Below are 18,568 nucleotides of genomic sequence, written 5' to 3' on the forward strand. Positions count from 1 at the left end.
TTATGCTGGAGCCAGGTCTGCATAGTGTAGGCTGGTCTTGAATTCTCCATCTTCCTGAGCTGAGATTACTGGCTTGCACCGCCACGCAGGGCTCCGAGGCGAAATCATATGCACCAACACACACAAGTGCACATGGGGGACCACCGATCACATTATGCACCAGCACATACAAGCGCACGTGGGCCAGGGACCACCGATCACATCTCTATGCACCAGCACACACAAACACATGTGGGCCAGGGACCACTGATCACATCTCTATGCACCAGCACACACAAACACACGTGGGCCAGGGTCCAGACCCTCTCTTAGCCATGTTCACACAAACACTACCCATGTGCCTATGTACCCAGGCACAACCACACACACAGCAGCTATGCCCACACATTCTCATGTACACAGGCACAACCACACACACAGCAGCTATGCCTACGCTCTCCCATATCACCAGCGTACCCACGCACAAAACACCTGTGCCCTTATAGGCACAGTTATGCACTTAACTGCTATGCTCAAGTATATGTACTGGTGGTTCCATCCCATGTGTTGAGAAAGACCACTCTCTAGTCCTGTTTGACCTCACAGTATGGAGGGTTAAGGAGGTGGCTGGTGCTGTAGGAGCAGGCCTTCCTGGAGGAACGAGCAGTTGTGTGGACATCTGCAGAGCCAAGCTGCCAGGTGTCCAGCTCGCTTGTTACAAGAGGAGCCAAACTAGGAACGTCACAGAAGCCTTTACTCAATACTGCAGTCGCTTCCCGCAGGACACCCCCGTAAAAGGTACTGGGGCTGCATCTTGCTCCTGAGGGGCCAGAGGAAAGGCTCTGGCTGTTGATTTCTGGGAAGCTCAGGGAAGAAACCCCTAAACCTCCAGTTAGAGGAAGAACGTCTCCTGGTGGTGATTCTGGGAGGCCAGGGATTGAGGTAACGATGAACAGCAGCGTGGCTGGGAAGCAGAGCCTTGGGCTGACCTTAAGCATCCAGCGGCCAGGTAGTCTGCACATTCTGGGTTTGGACAGCGGCTCTGTGAGCAACCCAGGAAGAGTCTGTGGCCAGGCCTGGAGCCCACCCTTTCACGACTAGCCCGCCCAGCACCATCTTAAGCTGCAGTTGTGGGAGGAGGTCGGGGACCCATCCTCTCCTGGGCCTTCGGGCTGGGCCAGCAGCATCCGTACACAGCTCGGCAGCATTACTTTTCTTGCTGCTCTTGGACGATCTCCGCACACACAGTCCAGCTGTCCTCACGATCCCGAGGTACCTTGTGTCCCAACTGGAAAAAGGATTGTGGGAGGCCTTCGAGCAGTTTCGTCTTCTGCTGCCTGCCAAATCCAAGGCCCAAGGGAGCCACCAGGGGTCATCAGTTACTGAAAAGCTACCTCACCCCTGTTCTTCATAGGGCACCAGTGGGTGTCTGGGTAGAGAAGGCAGTGCACAGACTGGAACCTGCCAGGGGCAGAAGTGAGGTCAGCTTTGCTGGGCAGGGGGCTGACACCAGAGCCCTCCGGGGCTGAAATACCCCGGTGCCCACTCACCGTGTAGGGTCCTGCTGTATACTGAAACCTCCGGCTACGTTCACCACATTACGTGGGTTCTCAGGACCCCCATAGCTCAGGGTGACCTGGGAGGGGGATCGGGGAGAGTGGGGGTCAGTTCTTCCTCTTGGGTACTTTACCTGCTAAAGTAGAGGCTTGGAGAAGCAAGACAGTGGCCCTTCATAAAGAAGCCCCTCTGAGACTTGCCATGAGCTTCTTCTGCTCCTGAGGGCCATTCATCCAGCAGACAAGGTCTTGGCCCAGGACTCACTCACTCCCCAGGGACAAGGACACCCTGCAGCTAGCCCTCTCCTGAGCTCTGCATGACTGGAAGACCCCCTGGGAGAGAGGCTGGGTCCCCGTAGGAGTGGACTAAGGCCCAGGCTTGGGTGTCTTACCTGCTGCAGAAGGGCATCGGATGGCAGTCTCTGCAGGTTCTCCAGGTGGGAGTGGAAGAGGGGGCTGTGGCGCAGACGGGCGCCCAGAAGCCCTTCCACGATGTAGCCTATTGTGCAGTCATCAGGGAGCCGGACCCGCTCAGCTGTGCTCATGAAGCTGCCTAGGCTGGCGGGTTAGGGTGAGTCAGCACCTACATATCCCTTACCCTCCCCAAGCCGGCCGCTGGGCTCCCAGCCTCCCACTTACCTGGCCCATGGACTCATCTTGAGAGCAAGGCCTCTGCTCAGGCAGAACCCAGCCCCACCAGTAGCAAACCAGAACTTCACTGTGTTTGACTGGAAAAAGGGAAAGCTCGGTCAAGGCTGCCCGGGAGAGGGCTCCTCACCGTCAACCCTCCGGCTGAGTCGTGTCATCCTGGGCCACCGTACAGGAGAGTCTGCAGAGGGCACAGGTGTTCCGAACAAGTCACCGTGGCCTCTGGACCCTTGTTTATCACTATGCTTGGTTTGCTAGCTCCAAGGGCCTGGAACCAGTCCACCTGGTTCTTAGCCCAGTCTCAGCTCCGGGGAGGATGCTGGCCCCAGCACTCACAGCGCCACCGCCCTGGACTCTCTCGGTGGCCTCGATGGGGTGGTCCAGACTAGGTCGCCCCAGGTAGACGTCCTGGTTGGAAGAGAAGGTGGAAAGCAGGTGCAGCAGGCTTTCGGGGTTCACGTAGTTGTCGTCATCCACGTGGCAGAACCATCTGCAGGCGGAGGGAGAGGCCTATGCACCGAGGCCCCCGTTTGGGTGGGAGCCTCCGGCACACTCAGCCCTGGATTCTCTGACGGGTGAGGTACTTACTTCCGTCCAGATTCTATGAACTTATCGTATTCCACCGACATTTTACAGCACAGTGCTTGGCGCGTGCGCACGGCCGAGCAATTGGTGTTGATCAGGCGGCCGCCTGCATGGTTGGAAATGGGAAATTTCAGGGTTGACTTTCAGCTTGCCTCCTGGTTTAGGCTGCAGCCCAACCACACTTAGAACAGCCCAGGTGGGAACAGGTGACTGCCGACGGGGCTTCCTCAAGGAAAGTGGGTGCCAGGGACGGGGTGGGGCGGGTGAGGAGCTGATGGCCGGAAGGATGGGCACTGGAAGGTGGACTGGCTATGGATGGGCATCCCATCCCTTCCCATCCCGGCTCTGCCCTCCACTAGCTCTGAGAACCCAGCCAGGTGCCTGACGCAGGAACAGAATTGCCCCATAGGTACAACTCAGTCCGGGGGGGGGGGGCATCTCACCTGCCAGCAGCTGGAGCTCAGGGTCCTCTCCGTCGGTGAAGATGAACGTCTGAGGGAGGAAACACCGTGAGGCACCAGAGGACCCAGTTGAGTAAGTCTGGGAGCAGGCGCAGGGGGGCCCCGGGACCAGAGGTGCAGGGAGGAGGGGTTCAGCCCGGGACCAGAGGTGCGGGCTGGGGGTCCATCCCGGGACCAGAGGTGAGGGCAGGGGGGCCACCCCGGGACCAGAGGTGAGGGCAGGGGGCGCCAGCCCGGAACCAGAGGTGCGGGCAGGGGGTTCCAGCCCGGGACCAGAGGTGTGGGCAGAGAGTTCAGCCCGGGACCAGAGGTGTGGGGAGGGGTTCAGCCCGGGACCAGAGGTGCGGGCAGGGGGGGGCCACCCCGGGACCAGAGGTGAGGGCAGGGGCGCCAGCCCGGGACCAGAGGTGCGGGCAGAGAGTTCAGCCCGGGAGCAGGGGTGCGGGGAGGGGTCCAGCCCGGGACCAGAGGTGCGGGGAGGGGTTCAGCCCGGGACCAGAGGTGCGTGCAGGGGGTCCAGCCCGGGACCAGAGGTGCGGGCAGAGTTCAGCCCGGGAGCAAGGTGCGGGCAGGGGGTCCAGCCCGGGACTCCGGACCCACGCGGCGGGGGTGGGGTGCGCACCTGCCGTGGGGCTCGTGAGATCCAGGTGCGCAGCAGCAGCCGCAGGCGCGGGCTGTGGTTCTTCCGAGTGGTCTTGACTGCGATGAAGACATCGTCGGGCTGCAGGCGGGAGACCTCGAGAGACAGACCGGGAGTCGGGATCCGGCCAGGGTCCGGTGCGGGCGCGCGGGGCAGGGGCAACGGCAGCGGCAGCGGCAGCAGCAGCAAGACAGCCAGGACCGCGGCCAGCGCGAGGCAGGCCCGGCACAGCAGACCCCGCACACGGTTCATACGCTCGCCCCGGCCCGGGCGCTGGGCGCCCGCCTGAGAGTGAGGCGGCCCCTTTAAGAGCGACCAGCGCCCCGCCCCGAGCCGCGACCCGGAACTGACGGCCGCGCCGCCCCGGAAGTGAACGTCGCTCTGCGGCGCCGGGGGTGGAAGATGCCGCTGCCGGTTCAGGTGTTTAACCTGCAGGTAGGGGTTGGCGGCTGCGCTCGCCGCGCGGCTGTGCGGCCCGGGTCGGGCTCGGTGGGCGGGGCTCGCGGCGGGCGGGGCGGGGCTCTCGGCGCAGGCCTGGGCGCGCGAGCCCCGCCAGCCTCGCGGGCCGCCCTGGGCTCCGGCCCCCGCCCCGCCCCCGCCTCGCGCGCCAACGCTTTCCCGTGCGGGCGCTGGCGGCCCGGGAGCGGTCAGGATGCGGGGCAGCCCGGCGCCCAGCTCCGCGTCGTCGTCGGCGTCCGACCTGAGCCGCAGCCCTGCGCACAGCAGGTCGGACTTGCGGCCCGGGACGTCGGGCGACTACAGCCTGAGCGCCAGCCTCTCGGCCTGCACGCTGCTCTCCGAGGTACCCGGCGCCCTGCCTGCGGGAGGCGGCCCTCGGCGTCGCCCGAGGCCCCGGCGTCTCTTCCGCACCGTGGCCGGCCTGCTGTGGCTCTCCTGACCTCTGCAGAGAGGGTGTCAGTCTGGTTTATTATCTGTGGCCTGGAGGAGGCTTCATTAATCAGTCAGAGAACTGTGACCCACAGCAGTGTGGGAGAGCAGAGGGGGGCGCTTGGCCTCCAGTGCCCGAGGGAGCCCAGAACAGTTGTGCCTTGGACGTCCCTGCTCTCCCTGGTGCTGTGTGTCAGGGAGCTTTTTCTGAATTGCAGGGGGCTGTGGAACCTATGCAGATTGATGTCGATCCCCAGGAAGACCCCCAGAACGCACCTGATGTCAACTACGTGGTGGAGAACCCCACCTTGGTACGTATCTTTGTGCGGTGAGGACTACCGTCACTTGGGTCTGTTGAGGGGTCCAATCAGACTCCCCACTGTAGTGGAGTTTTGGGGAGATGGCGACGCCTAGCAGCCACTTTAGTGACATCTTTCGGAGCCACGAAACTGGGTTTTCATGTGCCCGCATGTGTTGGCTTCTCAGGCAGTTTTAAGACTCTGCACCGTCTTAGTGGGAACACCTCCGTTAAAGTCTGTTTCCAGCCAACACGCTTTTTTTAATCTGTTCTCACCCCAACTTCCATCACTTGGCGGGTGTGCCTGTGTTCCTGTTTTCCAGTGCAGAGCTGGACCCGAAGGTCCTTAATCCACACCAGTGGCCTCTTCCCAGAATCTGGGACAGCAGTCAGTTCTGTAGGCCTAAGGGAAGGTTTGGTATCCGTGCTCAGGCTGTCAGGTCCTTGCTTACCTACTCCCTCCAACCCCCCCCCCCCCCCCGCCCCCCCCCCCCCCCCCCCCCCCCCCCCCCCCCCCCCCCCCCCCCCCCCCCCCCCCCCAGGACCTGGAGCAGTATGCAGCCAGCTACAGCGGCCTGATGCGCATTGAGCGGCTGCAGTTCATTGCTGACCGGTGTCCTCCACTGCGGGTCGAGGCCTTGAAAATGGCCCTGTCCTTCGTACAGAGGACCTTCAATGTGGATATGTATGAAGAGATCCACCGGAAGCTCTCTGAAGCTACCAGGTAAGGCCCTAGAGGGGGCAAGTGACCACCACATTCTGTGCCCATCATCCTACCTGTGGTGTAGCAGTTACGGTACACATCAAGTCCTGTGGTGTAGCAGTACCCTGTAGTTAAGTCCTGTGGCAGGGAGGTGGTAGCAGGCCCTGTTCTTTCTCTCCTGGCTTCCTTTGCCTGTGTGCAGACAGAACCTGGTGTAGCTCTCCTTCCCCTACCCCCGAAAAAAAGGGGGGTCAAAACCCTTTATCCTCCATTAAAACTTCCCTATCTGACTGTGGGCTCCTAGGTCAGGAAATGTCTCTGTAAAGGGCCCCTGGTGCGGGTGGGCTTCTTTGGGTGGGGCAAAGCAAAGGCCTCTTGAAGACCAGCCTGTGGCTTGTTATGTCTTCTCCCCTTCCTCCCTGGTTCTTGTGGTTGTCGCTGTCTTCATGGCTAGGTTATCCTTCAGGGAGCTGCAGAACGCACCTGATGCCGTTCCTGAGAGTGGAGTAGAGCCCCCACCCCTGGATACAGCCTGGGTGGAGGCCACTCGGAAGAAGGCCCTGTTGAAACTGGAGAAGCTGGACACAGACTTGAAGAATTACAAGGGCAACTCCATCAAAGAGAGCATCAGGTGCGGCCTGCTCTGGGCAGGGGAGGCGGGCAGCTGGGCCTGGCTGGCTCCTCGACCAGTATCCACTCACTCCCGGGCCTATAGGCGCGGCCATGACGACCTGGGTGATCACTACCTGGACTGTGGGGACCTCAGCAATGCCCTCAAATGTTACTCACGAGCCCGGGATTACTGTACCAGTGCTAAGCATGTCATCAACATGTGCCTCAACGTCATCAAGGTGACCTAGGGGACAGTGGGTAGGCATGGAGGGCCCAGAGAGGCCACCAGACTTAGCTTGGCCTTGCCTACTCATCTGCCAGGTCAGTGTCTACTTGCAAAATTGGTCTCATGTGTTAAGCTATGTCAGCAAGGCTGAGTCTACTCCAGAGATTGCTGAGGTAAGATCCACCTCCATGGGGCCCCCTGGTAGCCCCCATACCCATTCCTAGCCTCAACCTCCATTTGAGTTTGCTCTTGACCCTTCCCTGGGTAGGCTGGGGGACAGGGAGTAGAGCCCCTTGAACGAGGAGGGCAGGGTAGGGCCTCTCATACGTGCTGCCTTCCCCTGTAGCAGCGTGGAGAGCGGGACAGCCAGACCCAGGCCATCCTCACCAAGCTCAAGTGTGCTGCAGGTGAGGCTTCCAGCCCCCTCAAGCCCTTGTAACCTTGGGGAAATAGCTAGAGGTACAGTACTGGCAGGCCCCAGTGCTTCCGTGTGTGTCTGTGTTCAGGCAGAGAAGCCGGTGGGGTGTGGGAAAGTAGAGAGCTGGTTTCCAAGCCTGGCTGTATGTTATGGCATTTGAGGCTTCCCTGCAGACATACTTACAGGAATGTCTCCAGTTAGATGCTGTCACTAACAAACTGAAGGATACTGGGGGCAGGAGGCCAGTGGGCTGTCCACTGATGACCAGTCTCCTAGGGCTCCAATAGCCTCCTCTAATAGCCTGTCTTCACTGTCTCCTGCCTGGTCCCTCTAGGCCTGGCTGAGCTGGCTGCACGAAAGTATAAGCAAGCTGCGAAGTGCTTCCTTCTGGCTTCTTTTGATCACTGCGACTTCCCAGAGGTGAGGAGGAGCATGTGGGACTCTTGAGCTTGTCCAAGTCCGTAAGAGGAAGCGAGGGCTCATGGATTGAGGTATTAACCTCTCCTGAATGTGGTCTAAGCATGTCTGAGTAGTAGGAAGGCCAGGCCCCAGCTCTGGGCTTCCTCCTTGGTGTGTGCACCTGTGACCCAGGACCCTAGGTCTCTGGCCCCACCTCCCCTTCTGCCTTCAGCTGCTGTCCCCCAGCAATGTGGCTGTCTATGGTGGCCTGTGTGCCTTAGCCACTTTTGACCGTCAGGAGCTGCAACGCAATGTCATCTCCAGCAGGTAAGTTGGGTGGTGGCTCCTACCTCCTGTTCCTGCCCAGGATCAGGCCCTTAGTCCCTTCTTAGCTGAGCACTCTGGTATCCTCAGCTCCTTCAAGCTGTTCCTGGAGCTGGAGCCACAGGTCAGAGACATCATCTTCAAATTCTATGAGTCCAAGTACGCCTCATGCCTGAAGATGTTGGACGAGATGAAGGTAGGAGACAGGAACAGTTGCACTGAGACTGGGCTAACCTGTGCCTCAGGTCACTGACCAGTTCTCCTCTGCAGGACAACCTGCTCTTGGACATGTACCTGGCCCCCCATGTCCGGACGCTGTATACCCAGATTCGCAACCGGGCTCTCATCCAAGTAAGTGGGGGAGGGGAGTGGCAGTTAGAGGCTGTGTGAGGTGCAGACACTGGGGACAGTGGACAGCTTGTGGCAGTCAGAGGCTGCGCAGGGTGGGGTGCAGACACTGGGGACAGTGGACAGCTCATGGCCTCCGTCCTGTAGTATTTCAGCCCCTACGTGTCAGCTGATATGCACAAGATGGCCGCAGCCTTCAACACTACAGTTGCGGCTCTGGAGGATGAGCTAACACAGCTCATCCTGGAAGGGCTCATTAATGCCCGCATCGATTCACACAGCAAGGTACGTAGTTAGGGCTGGGATGGCTGGGGGCATGGCCTGCTGGGCCATTCTGAACTTCCTCTCCTACTTGTACAGATATTGTATGCTCGAGATGTGGATCAGCGCAGCACCACCTTTGAGAAGTCCCTGCTGATGGGCAAGGAGTTCCAGCGACGTGCCAAGGCCATGATTCTGAGGGCAGCTGTGCTGCGCAACCAGATCCATGTCAAGGTGAGCAGCCGGGGTGAGGAACGGGCAGCTCTTACACAGCCTCCACTGACCCCTCTGTCCACTGCAGTCTCCGCCTAGAGAAGGGAGCCAAGGGGAGCTGACTCCAGCCAACAGCCAGTCACGGATGAGCACCAACATGTGAAAGGCATCCCCCACCTGACCCGCAGAGACCGGTTGCACTCCTGCCCAGCGCATGGAAGCAGCACCTGGGCCTCTCGCCTGCTTTCCTCAGAGGAGGCTCCAGACTATGTGTGGTTCATTAGAGCAGCCTGGCCGCTTGGATGTCAGTTCACTGGCCTTCCACTCTGAGGTTCTCTCTGCTGTGGTAGGCAAGCTGCCCGCTATGGTCACTCAGGCCTGACTCTAGGTTTCTGTCCAGTGAAACAGACTGTGTGCAATGCCCAGGTAGGGGACCCCGAAACCCTCCTGTCCGTGTAGTTCTGACTGCAGCAGTGTAGCCATTAAAGTACAGATTGACCACTGCCCCAGGCTCTGCTCCTCTCTGCTTTGGAAGATCTCACCCAGGGCAATCCCCTGGATGTTCTGACCACTCGGGAAAGGCAGGGCATACCCACTCATTTCACACTGCTTTCCTGGCTCCCAAGGTCCGCTGAGCCAGAAGAGCAGCTCCTTGGGTGTGGGCTGGAAGCAGCAGCCATTGGCCAGTATTAGATCTCTGCAAACGAATCTCTGAAATGGTTTATTGTTCAGTCCTGAAAACAGGTTGTGGGAAAGGGGCAAGTTCAGCCAAGGTGCCTGAAGACACCAACTGTCCTTCTGTGTCAAGTAGGAGATTCCCTGAGTAAAGGCATTTCCTTAAGAATGTCTAGGCTTCAGTGGCTGTCCTGGGGTAGAGCGGGCCCTTGCTGGCTCTCAGGCCAGGGCACTACCCATGACTTCGGAGAAACCACCTGGTGTTCCGGGCCTCCCCTGCTGAGGTTCCTGCAGCCCAGGCTGGGTTTCTTTCCAGGCCAGAGACTTCTCTAATTTGGTCTTAAAAAGCAGTCCATGGCCTGACAGGGAGAACAAGAGGGGAATGATTGTCAGGAAGCCAAGGTTCCCACTGCTGCGGGGGTGGGTGGGCTGGTGCAGCAGGAGTCTACTCACCTGGGCAATCTGCTGTCTCTCTGAATGCTCGCTTCTTACAGCAGCCACGGCACAGGTTAAACACACATCTGTTGCCCTGTGTACGAGAAAGCTGGTGAACTGAGGCCAACACCCATGCCTAGACCCCAGCAATATCCATGGGGACTGCCCTGCCCACCTGCACAGCAACAGAAGAGCCAGCTCACCTTTGGATTTCCACACTGGTCACACTTTGCATATTTAGCTGAAAATTAAGGGGGAGCTGGTTGAATGAGATGGATATGAGGCAAGCCAGGGTGACTGGCTGCCACCTCTACAAGTCTTGCTGTGACCGACTGGTAAGGATGGAGGATGTGGCTAGTTATGACAGGAGATGGTGGACACAGGAGAGTGAGCATGGCCTCAACTGGGAACAAACAGGAAGCAGATGGGCTGCCCATTCAGTCCCAAGTGTTCCAAAGCCCTAAGGTCTGTTAGCATGTCACCCAGTGAGAGAAAGTACAGCCAGGTACGGTGGCTAACACCTGTAATCCTAGCACGTGGACTGCTGCTGAGGATGAGTCAGTGTGGACTACACTGTGAGATCCAGGGCAGCCTGGGTTACAGCCTGAGACCTATCCCAAGGTCCCTCCTGCAAATTCCCCAGGCTTGCAAAGCTACCAGTTGCCACCAGACTGCTGAACCCCTAAGAAGCAGCTGAGTGTGAGAGCCCGAGTTGCTGAAATGGCCAGAGCACAGAGGACAATGCACTGGACTGAGACTTCAAAGCTGCACACCTAGGAACCATAAGAGAGGCTAGCCACCTTCAGCTCCATCTATTTGGCCAGACTGAGCAAGCCAAGAATAGCCCTAGTAACCCAAAGCCCTGACACAGGCAAACTCCTCTGTGGTCACCTGAACAGCACCTAGGTAAGGAGTTTGTACAGTGGCCTTGTCTGATACATCACACACAGATGAGATTTAAAAGCTTTCACAGGTTCTTAGTGTCAAACCCCACGTCTGGTCTGGGCACAGGACAAACATCCCTAGGCATCTGTTTCTGAACCCGGGCTCCTACCTACAGTTAAGACAAAGACAAGGGGACCGACAGTCGACCAGTTAACCTGGCCTGAACAGAGCCGCACTCACGTTTCAGGGAAGGGTCGAAGGTCTTGTGAGGGTTCCTCAGCTGCTTCTTCAGCTTGTTCTTGGACAAGCCATCTAGGCTGCCCTCTTCCTCCTCCAGAGCCCGCTTACTGCGGCCACCACTATTCTCCTTGCTCCCTTCCCTGGGCCTGAAAGGAGAGGGCACACCAAGAAGACACGGTCAGTTCACTGCTGCCAAGTGGGGCCGATCTCAGGTGTGGTCCCAGGCAAAGGGGCCTGTATAGGACACAGGACACACGTGCAGCCCACACAATAGAAGGGGTAAATCTAAAGTTCAGGGGCCCAAGGTTCGTGCCACTGAGCCCAGGCAGGCTGTGATCACAGATCAGCCTGCCCAACTTTGGAGATTCCAGCCCCAGGGTCCACCCAGTAACCCCAAGGACAAAGTCACAGAGGACCAAAGGATCTTGGGCAAGTACCCAAAGCACTTTCTCCACACAAAGCCTCTCCCTCCACTCAGAACAGGGACTTGCCTTAGTGACAATGGGCACCTGTGTGTGTATTCACACTGCAGGCTGGCGTAGCTCACCCCCTGTGAGTGTGTTCACACTGCAGGCTGGCGTAGCTCACCCCGTGTGTGTATTCACACTGCTGCAGGCTGGCGTAGCTCATCCCCCACCCCCAATGCGTGTATTCACTGCAGGCTGGCGTAGCTTACCCAGGCCTGATGTAGGGCTGGCAGATCCAGTGGAAGGCAGGTAAGTTGCCAGGTGGCCTCACTCCTTCTTGCTGCCTGGACATGTCCTCCTGCAAAGGCCCAAGACGTGTCAAAGACCTAAGCTGCTGGCCCACGACAGAGCTTGCTGGGCTCCCACAGCCCTGCACCTGCCTGACACCGAAGCTTTAGTGCCTGGCTCACAGCAGCCACGCCCTCCAGGGTCTTCACTTTGGCCAGCTCCTCTCGAAGCTGCTGATGGACCTGCAGCCTGAGGAAGATGCCTGTCATTCAGTCACCACCTGAGCCATGGCCAATTTCTTCCCACCCAGGTTCTGGCCTCCCTCACTGCCAAGCTAGCAGCCTCAGCAGACTTGGTTGTCTTGGGAGAGCACAGAGCACTCCAGAGGGCTGACATTGCTTAGAGAGACTGACTCTCAACTCCTATCCAAGGAGCAACTCACGTGTGGTGCCACAGCTTGAAGAGATGGGCCCGGACATAGGACAGTGGGCAAGGGTGCTGCTGTACAATGTCCAGGTACTCCTCAGCCAGCTCCCACACGGCAGGGCTCCGGCCCTCAAAGAGGGCAGGGTTGTGCAGGTTGCCCTCTGGGAAGTGGGGAGGGAGGAAGGCCTGGTCAGGTCACAGGCTAGCTATAGGGGAGCAGGCAGGACAGTGAACACTGTTCACTAAACGGCCATCCATTGCTCACCTGCAGTCATGACCCCTTGCACACCCGTGTCCTGGATACACTGCTCCACATCCTGCAGGCACCGGATATTCCCATTTGCAAACACAGGGATTCCCACGGCCTTCCTGTGGGGGGCAGGGAGAGAAGCCTGACCCTATACCACACCAGGGCAGTGCTTAGCAGGAGGGACAGAGACCAGCCACCAAGTTCCACCCTGTTGAGACACCTTGCCTGCTATGGTATTGCTGCCTTCCCTCCTAGACATAGGACACCAGGTAAAGCTGAACACACCAAGGTGTGGAGCTAAGACAATGACTGCACCCAACCTACTGTATCCACTTGCCTGACCGCCTTGATGTGCTCCCAGGAGGCTGTCCCTGCCATGGGCCCCTTCTGCTCCTTGGTGCGCCCATGTACAGTCAGGAGCTAGGACAGATCAACACATGGTTCAGCATTCTCTAGACCAAGGTCCCAAACCAATCACAAAGGACCTGCTTAAGTTCCTCAGCTTTCCATCCAGGAAAGAAAAATGGCCAGCCGGGCCAGATCTATCCCTGGACCCCAGGGTCTTGAGAGCCCTGCCCCATGAAGGAGCCCCAGGCTGCTGAGGGGTGGCTCCTGCTCTTCTAGAAGCTACATGTCTCAGAACACACTTGACCAGGCTCAACATGGAGGGCTGGGAAGAGTACCAAGTCTAATGCCCTGTGGCTTACGCCTAGTCTTCCAGAGAGGATGGATACTGAGCTCACCTAAGAAGGCCATGGCTGATGTCTGGAGGGCCTGAGACACGGTAGTAAACCCAATGTTACTCCCCAAAGTCAACACCCTGGAGCTGGGATGGCAGTTTTAGAGGCTCTGAGACCAAGGTAGTGGTGGGTCTTAAAAAAATGGGGTCAGGAGGGACCCACTGCTAAGCTCACAGAAAATGACTTGGACACACCCCCCACCCAAAGCTGCAGGAGGATCAAGAGCCACCTCTGGTCTTGGAAGGTTGTCAGGGAGAGACAGTGTGGATGTGAGCCCAGACTGCCTGCTGGATCCCAGCAACCACCCCTGGGAGCCACGGCCCTCACCTGACAGCCGGCCTTCTCCAGCATCTGGGCATACCTCACCGTCCTGTCAATCTCAGGGAAGACACGGATTTTGCACGTGACAGGAACAGAGAGTCTCTCATGAGCCAACAGAACTGAGAAAGAAAGGTAGTCTCTGAGGGAACCATGGTTCTATTCCAAGGTGGAAAAGTCCCTATATGCCAGTCCCACAGAGCCATACTAGCTTTTCCAAAAAGCAGGTCTAGGGGCATATTCTTGGCCTTTTCCTGTCTTCACATGTGATGTCGGCCTGTGCTGGTTTCCAGTGAGAAGTAGCACCCAATAGACCTAGCTGTCCCCATGGGGCTGTGGGAGCTAAAGGAAGCCCTCCCTACGGGATGACTGTCATCCTGGCCTGAGCCCCAGCCAAGACGTGTGTGCTTATGAGCCCTGTCAGAATGTTCCGGGGCTGCTCCAGCTGACATAGTGATGCGCAGCCAACTTACCCATTCTCTGAAGCAGATCCCACTCCTCCTGCAGAAAGGCACCATAGTGACCTGCGGAGAAGGGTGGCCGGGTGTCACTCTCAGACCCACTGTCACGAACCCACACAGAGCCTCCACCTGAAAAAGCCTGGCCCGGACAGGTGTCAACACAGGACTGTGGAGTGACCTCACCTCTCTTGGCTATCATCTGTGGGCAGCCCAAATTCAGGTCGATGGCATCACAGTAATCTTGTGCCAGGAGACCCGCCTGGACAAACACCTCTGGGTCATTGGCACAGAACTGAAGAAGACATGAAAGTCATCCATGGTCACATCAGGCAAAGACTCCCTGCCTAGGCCTCCCTGCCCTGTGAGGAGCCCCACGGCGACCCCATTTACAATACGATAAAGCGGGGAGCATCTCGTTCCACTAGGAACGTGAGTTATACATGTATGTTACACGGATGTGTAACAGCAGCCCAGGGCACAGAGTTCCACAGAACTGATAGCTCTGAGACAGAAAGGCACCAAGACCGAGAGGAAGTATCACAATGACAACGGGGCTTCAAGTCCCTCACATCATCCAAGCCGTCCCTTCACCAGGGCGCAGGCTGGCTCCCAGGGAAGAGCCCAGTCTTGGGAAAGTTCACTCAGCAGCTGTGTGTCGATGCAGGAATTCAGCCTCCCCCTGCCCCGCAACCCTCAGCCTAGGTTACGAAAGCTTGGAGACGCTGTCCTCATATACAGGGTCTAGAACTCGGCTGTTACCTGGTAGCCATGGTCCCTCTGCCCACCTGCACAATGAGAGGCCTGTCCTCGGGGCACACTTCACAGTACAGGTTCTCCTTCCGGTAGTTAGCATCTCTGACGAAGACCTGGGCATGCAGCATAGGGGTGTAGCATAGCTGGGCTCCATGGCGGCGGCTCAGCAGTCTCCAAGCCAGCTCACTCTGGTCCACCATGGGTGCCACCACATGTCGAGCACCTCCCAGGGTGTGGCTCCAAAATTCAAAACCCTGAAGTTTGGGCATCCTCTCCACACTAAGGGCAGAAGGGGACCAGGCTCATTTTAGCCATAGTATGTATGCCACCATACCAGGGAGGGTACAAGGTTCATCTGAAAGGAGCTGACCACACACACACACACACACACACACACACACACACACACACACACACACGGTGCAGATACCACACGATGGTGACAGGAGAGGCGTCAGCAGGCACACGGTCGAGCAGCCCCCACCCCCAGCCTTGACCCTGTCCGGACCTTACCCCCTCATTTGCTGCTGGATTAAATGCCAGCCTGGTGGAACGGGTGTGGAGGATAAACAGGTCAGTGCAGGAACAACGTTTCTGCGCCCCTGCGGGTGGGACCTGGCCAGGCGAGACCCCGGATCTCGGGCAGGGAGAGCAGCGAGCACATCAGCCCACCGGGCCCCCTTCCTCGTCTGGCCTTGAGCCTCCTGCTCTGACCCGGTCCCCTGGGCTGGGCAGGGGGCCGAGGCTTCCACCGAATGAGCGCGAAGGGGCTCGGATTAGGACGACTTCCCGCACTGTTGGGGCCGGCCGCGGCTCCAGAAGGCCTGTGGCTGCGGGCACGCTCCAAAGAAAGGGACACAGGGCCCCGGAGCCTCCGCCTTATCCGCGGCGCCGCCACGAGGACCCGCAGGAACGCGGCGAGAGCCGCCCAACACCTTAGCTCAGACTCAGCTCACCGATACCGGAAGTGCCGGGGCCGGAAGCGCACTGTCAGGACCTCCGTACGGTCTACGGTGCAACGGCGAACAAAATCCTCGGAAACGGCGGCTCGGCGCCGAGGGGACCGGCCTTGTAGAAACTGGAGCCGAGCAGGTACAAACTGCGCACGCCCGGGGCCACGTTGTGCTTTCCAATTATCCCTGGGAAGCCGTTCCTTCCACCTCTACTCCCTCTCCACCACGTCTTCCCAGAGCAGCGTAGCTCTTCAGACACTAGATGTAAATTCAGTATAATACACAATAGTTCAGATCCTGGATAGGAATGGCTATCAAAACAACAACAAAAAACAAACAAACAAAAAACCAGACTGTCAAATTCCAAACCGGGACAAAGGGCTAAGATACCTATCAAAACGGACCTAGCCTCGGGTTCTCCTAGCGTCCCTAAGTCACTTCCTCTTACAGGATAGGGCTGGTATACTCGACCCCTACCCTGGACTCTACAGCCAGGGGCTGGGCTTCCCTTAGGTAACCAGAAACTTCCTAGAGCAAAGGAGCAAACACTCAGTGGTCTGGTCACTTAGTTCTCAGGCTGATGTTGGTCTGTTTGTTTATTTATTTATTTGTTTGTTTATTTATTTATTTATTTCTCCTCATCATCATCTTGAGACAAGGTGTCACTGTGCAACCTCGGCTGGTCTGGGACTCGCTATCTGTGTGTGCACCTTAACTCTCAAGGGTCAGTTCTCCCCCCTGCTCCTTCTGCTTGTGGATCCCACAAAACGAACTGAGATGGTCAGGCTTAGTGGCTGGGGGAGCTATTGAGTGTCCTCATCAACCCACTATTTTTATTTTTATTTTTTTATTTTTTTGCTTTTCCAGACAGGGTTGCTCTGAGTAGCTTTGGTGTCTTGGAACTCGCTTTGTAGACCAGGCTGGCCTATTTTCCGCCTGCCTCTGCCTGTGCTAGGATTAAAGGCACAATCACCACTGCCTGGTGCAATAGCTTCCTTTTAATCAGAATGTTTGGTCAGTTTGTATTTAACTCCTCAGTGACAGAACTGAGTCTTTCTGCTTGTTTTCAACGTGTCTCCTCTGCATGGCGTTCCTGCAGCAACAGACTGGAGGAGGAAAATAAAGAGCAGACACAGCTGTTTTTGTTGTTGTTGTTGTTGGAGACAGGGTTTCTTTGTAGCCTTGAAGCCTGTCCTGGAACTAGCTCTTGTAGACCAGGAACTCACAGAGATCCGCCTGCCTCTGCCTCCCAAGTGCTGGGATTAAAGGCTTGCACCACCACCGCCCGGCACACTATGTTTTTGATAGATAAAAATGAACTTCAATATAAAAGAATTAGGCCAAGCATGTGTTTCATGCCTGTAATCTCAACACTTGAGAGGTGGAGTCTGCTACAAGTTTAATCCTGGGCTAGGTGATGACACAGTAAACAGTTAATTGTCACTTGACACACCTAGAATGACCTGTGGAGGGAGTCAATAAAGGATTGTCCAAAGGCTAGCAAGATGGTTCAGTGGTTAAGAGCCCTGGCTGCTCTTGTAGAGGACCAAGTTTCCATTCCCTCTGCCTCCATGGTGGTGGCGCATAACCAACTACCCTGAACTCCCGTTCCAGGGATCCAAAGCCCACTTCTGGCCTCCGCGAGCATCAGTCATGCCTACGTTGCACAATCATGCAGTCAAAACACTTATAAACTTTTTAAAATTAAAGTTTTTTAAAAAAGGTTGTCTAGCTGGGCAATGGTGGCGCACGCCTTTAATCCCAGCACTCGGGAGGCAGAGGCAGGCGGATCTCTGTGAGTTCAAGACCAGCCTGGTCTACAGAGCTAGTGCCAGGACAGGCAGGCTCCAAAGCCACAGAGAAACCCTGTCTCGAAAAAAAAAAAAAAAAAAAAAAGGTTGTCTAGATTGGGTTGGCCTGTGAGCAAGCCTGTGGGGGATTATCTTGATTGGTAGGAAGCCCTACCTCCTGTGGGTAAATTGGCATGGGATCCCGGGCTGTGTAAGAGTGGAGGAAGCAAGCTGAACACCAACACCGGCACACACGTGTTGGAAGAAGACCGCTTGTTCGTCCCCGCCACCCAGAACTGAAATAACCACACAGAAACTGTATTGTTTAAAACACTGCTTGGCCCATTAGCTCTAGCTTCTTAATGGCTAACTCTTACATATTAATTTAACCCATCTCCATTAATCTGTGCATCACCACAAGGTCGTGACCTACCAGAAAAGTTGTTTCAGCACATCTGTCTCCAGCAGTGGCTCCATGGCTTCTTTCTAACTCCTCCTTCTTTCTCCCAGCATTCACTTTGGTTCCCCCCCAGCTCTTTCTGCCCTGCTCTGCTATGGGCTCAAAGCAGTCCTTTATTAACCAATGAATTCACAGCATACAGAGGGGACTCTCACATCACCTCCCCTTTTCTGTTTAAATAAAAAAGGAAGGTTTTAACTTTAACATAATAAAATTACATATAACAAAACAGGTATCAAGCAAGAATTACTGATGTGGGAGTGTCATATATCAATCTGTTGATTTCATTGGTTAAGTTATAATAAACCAGCTGCTTGGCCTCATGGCTGGAACATAGATGGGAGGAGTAAACAGAATAGAATTCTGGGCGGAAGAGGAAGTGAGGTCAGACTCTGTTCGGCTCCCTGAGAGACTCTGCTCTCCGGAACACAGACGCCATGCTCAGCTCTCCCGGGTAGACGCAATAGCTCTGCTCTCTGAGGCACACGCGATGAAGATGGATGTAGGCTAGAATCTTCCCGGTAAGCGCACCTTGGGGTGCTTACACACATTATTAGAAATGGGCTAGTCCAGGTGCGAGAATTAGCCTATAAGGGCTAGAGTATGGGCCAAGCAGTTCTTTAAATGAATACAGTTTGTGTGTTGTTATTTCGGGCATAAGCTAGCCAAGCGGCCGGGGTGTTGGGGACGCAGCCCCGCCGCTCCATAAATCAACAAATTACAGTTACAATATTTATATCTACTTTATCTTTTATCATAACTAAGGAAAACTATAACTATAAATTCTTCAACTCTATCAAAGACCCCAGAAGGATACAATATTACCTACGTTAACAGGAAGTGTATTGTAAGCAACTTCCAAAACTCTAGAAATGACAGAGACATCTCACTGCCTGTAGAGTCACCCAGAATTCTTCTGTACCATTGG

The 18,568-nt window shown here is 56.5% G+C and overlaps 3 protein-coding genes across 13 annotated transcripts; 1 reads left to right on the forward strand and 2 right to left on the reverse strand.

The window, feature by feature from the left end:
* Nucleotides 1-712: 712 nt before the first annotated feature.
* On the reverse strand, nt 713-4,218 carry Rfng (RFNG O-fucosylpeptide 3-beta-N-acetylglucosaminyltransferase). Of its 2 annotated transcripts, none has more exons than XM_050140237.1 (8): nt 3,852-4,218; nt 3,212-3,260; nt 2,772-2,874; nt 2,520-2,673; nt 2,175-2,263; nt 1,928-2,093; nt 1,530-1,615; nt 713-1,316 (listed from the first exon to the last, which is right to left on the reverse strand). In XM_050140237.1, the coding sequence occupies exons 1-8, from the start codon at nt 4,119-4,121 to the stop codon at nt 1,187-1,189; spliced, it is 1,047 nt and encodes a 348-aa protein (XP_049996194.1). In that variant the 5' UTR covers nt 4,122-4,218; the 3' UTR covers nt 713-1,186. The 2 variants fall into 2 exon arrangements, with proteins under 2 accessions (XP_049996194.1, XP_049996193.1); XM_050140236.1 differs by having other exon boundaries at nt 1,175-1,440; nt 3,852-4,213.
* Gps1 (G protein pathway suppressor 1) lies at nt 4,171-9,063 on the forward strand. Of its 8 annotated transcripts, none has more exons than XM_050140225.1 (14): nt 4,171-4,304; nt 4,976-5,068; nt 5,598-5,779; nt 6,213-6,389; nt 6,474-6,609; nt 6,692-6,769; nt 6,943-7,003; nt 7,349-7,434; nt 7,646-7,740; nt 7,828-7,933; nt 8,008-8,088; nt 8,233-8,370; nt 8,446-8,580; nt 8,648-9,063. In XM_050140225.1, exons 1-14 carry the CDS (start codon nt 4,272-4,274, stop codon nt 8,720-8,722), a joined length of 1,476 nt encoding a protein of 491 aa, XP_049996182.1. In that variant the 5' UTR covers nt 4,171-4,271; the 3' UTR covers nt 8,723-9,063. The 8 variants fall into 8 exon arrangements, with proteins under 8 accessions (XP_049996182.1, XP_049996183.1, XP_049996184.1 ...); XM_050140226.1 differs by having other exon boundaries at nt 6,946-7,003; XM_050140227.1 differs by having other exon boundaries at nt 6,225-6,389.
* A 194-nt stretch (nt 9,064-9,257) lies between these two features.
* Nucleotides 9,258-15,392, reverse strand: Dus1l (dihydrouridine synthase 1 like). 3 transcript variants are annotated; one of them, XM_050140234.1, is made up of 14 exons: nt 14,951-15,391; nt 14,470-14,716; nt 13,868-13,976; nt 13,697-13,747; nt 13,233-13,345; nt 12,499-12,585; nt 12,181-12,280; nt 11,932-12,076; nt 11,642-11,738; nt 11,471-11,559; nt 10,795-10,940; nt 9,873-9,910; nt 9,688-9,763; nt 9,258-9,593 (listed from the first exon to the last, which is right to left on the reverse strand). In XM_050140234.1, exons 1-14 carry the CDS (start codon nt 14,956-14,958, stop codon nt 9,454-9,456), a joined length of 1,446 nt encoding a protein of 481 aa, XP_049996191.1. In that variant the 5' UTR covers nt 14,959-15,391; the 3' UTR covers nt 9,258-9,453. The 3 variants fall into 3 exon arrangements, 2 of the variants coding, with proteins under 2 accessions (XP_049996191.1, XP_049996192.1); XM_050140235.1 differs by having other exon boundaries at nt 12,181-12,284; nt 12,503-12,585; nt 14,951-15,390; XR_007591329.1 differs by having other exon boundaries at nt 9,445-9,593; nt 9,845-9,910; nt 12,181-12,284; nt 12,503-12,585; nt 14,951-15,392.
* Between the last annotated feature and the right edge of the window lie 3,176 nt (nt 15,393-18,568).

The sequence above is a fragment of the Alexandromys fortis genome, unplaced genomic scaffold (assembly GCF_014885135.2).
Source record: "Alexandromys fortis isolate MF-2015 unplaced genomic scaffold, M_Fortis_MF-2015_v1.1 scaffold_39, whole genome shotgun sequence".
Lineage (NCBI taxonomy): Eukaryota > Metazoa > Chordata > Mammalia > Rodentia > Cricetidae > Alexandromys > Alexandromys fortis.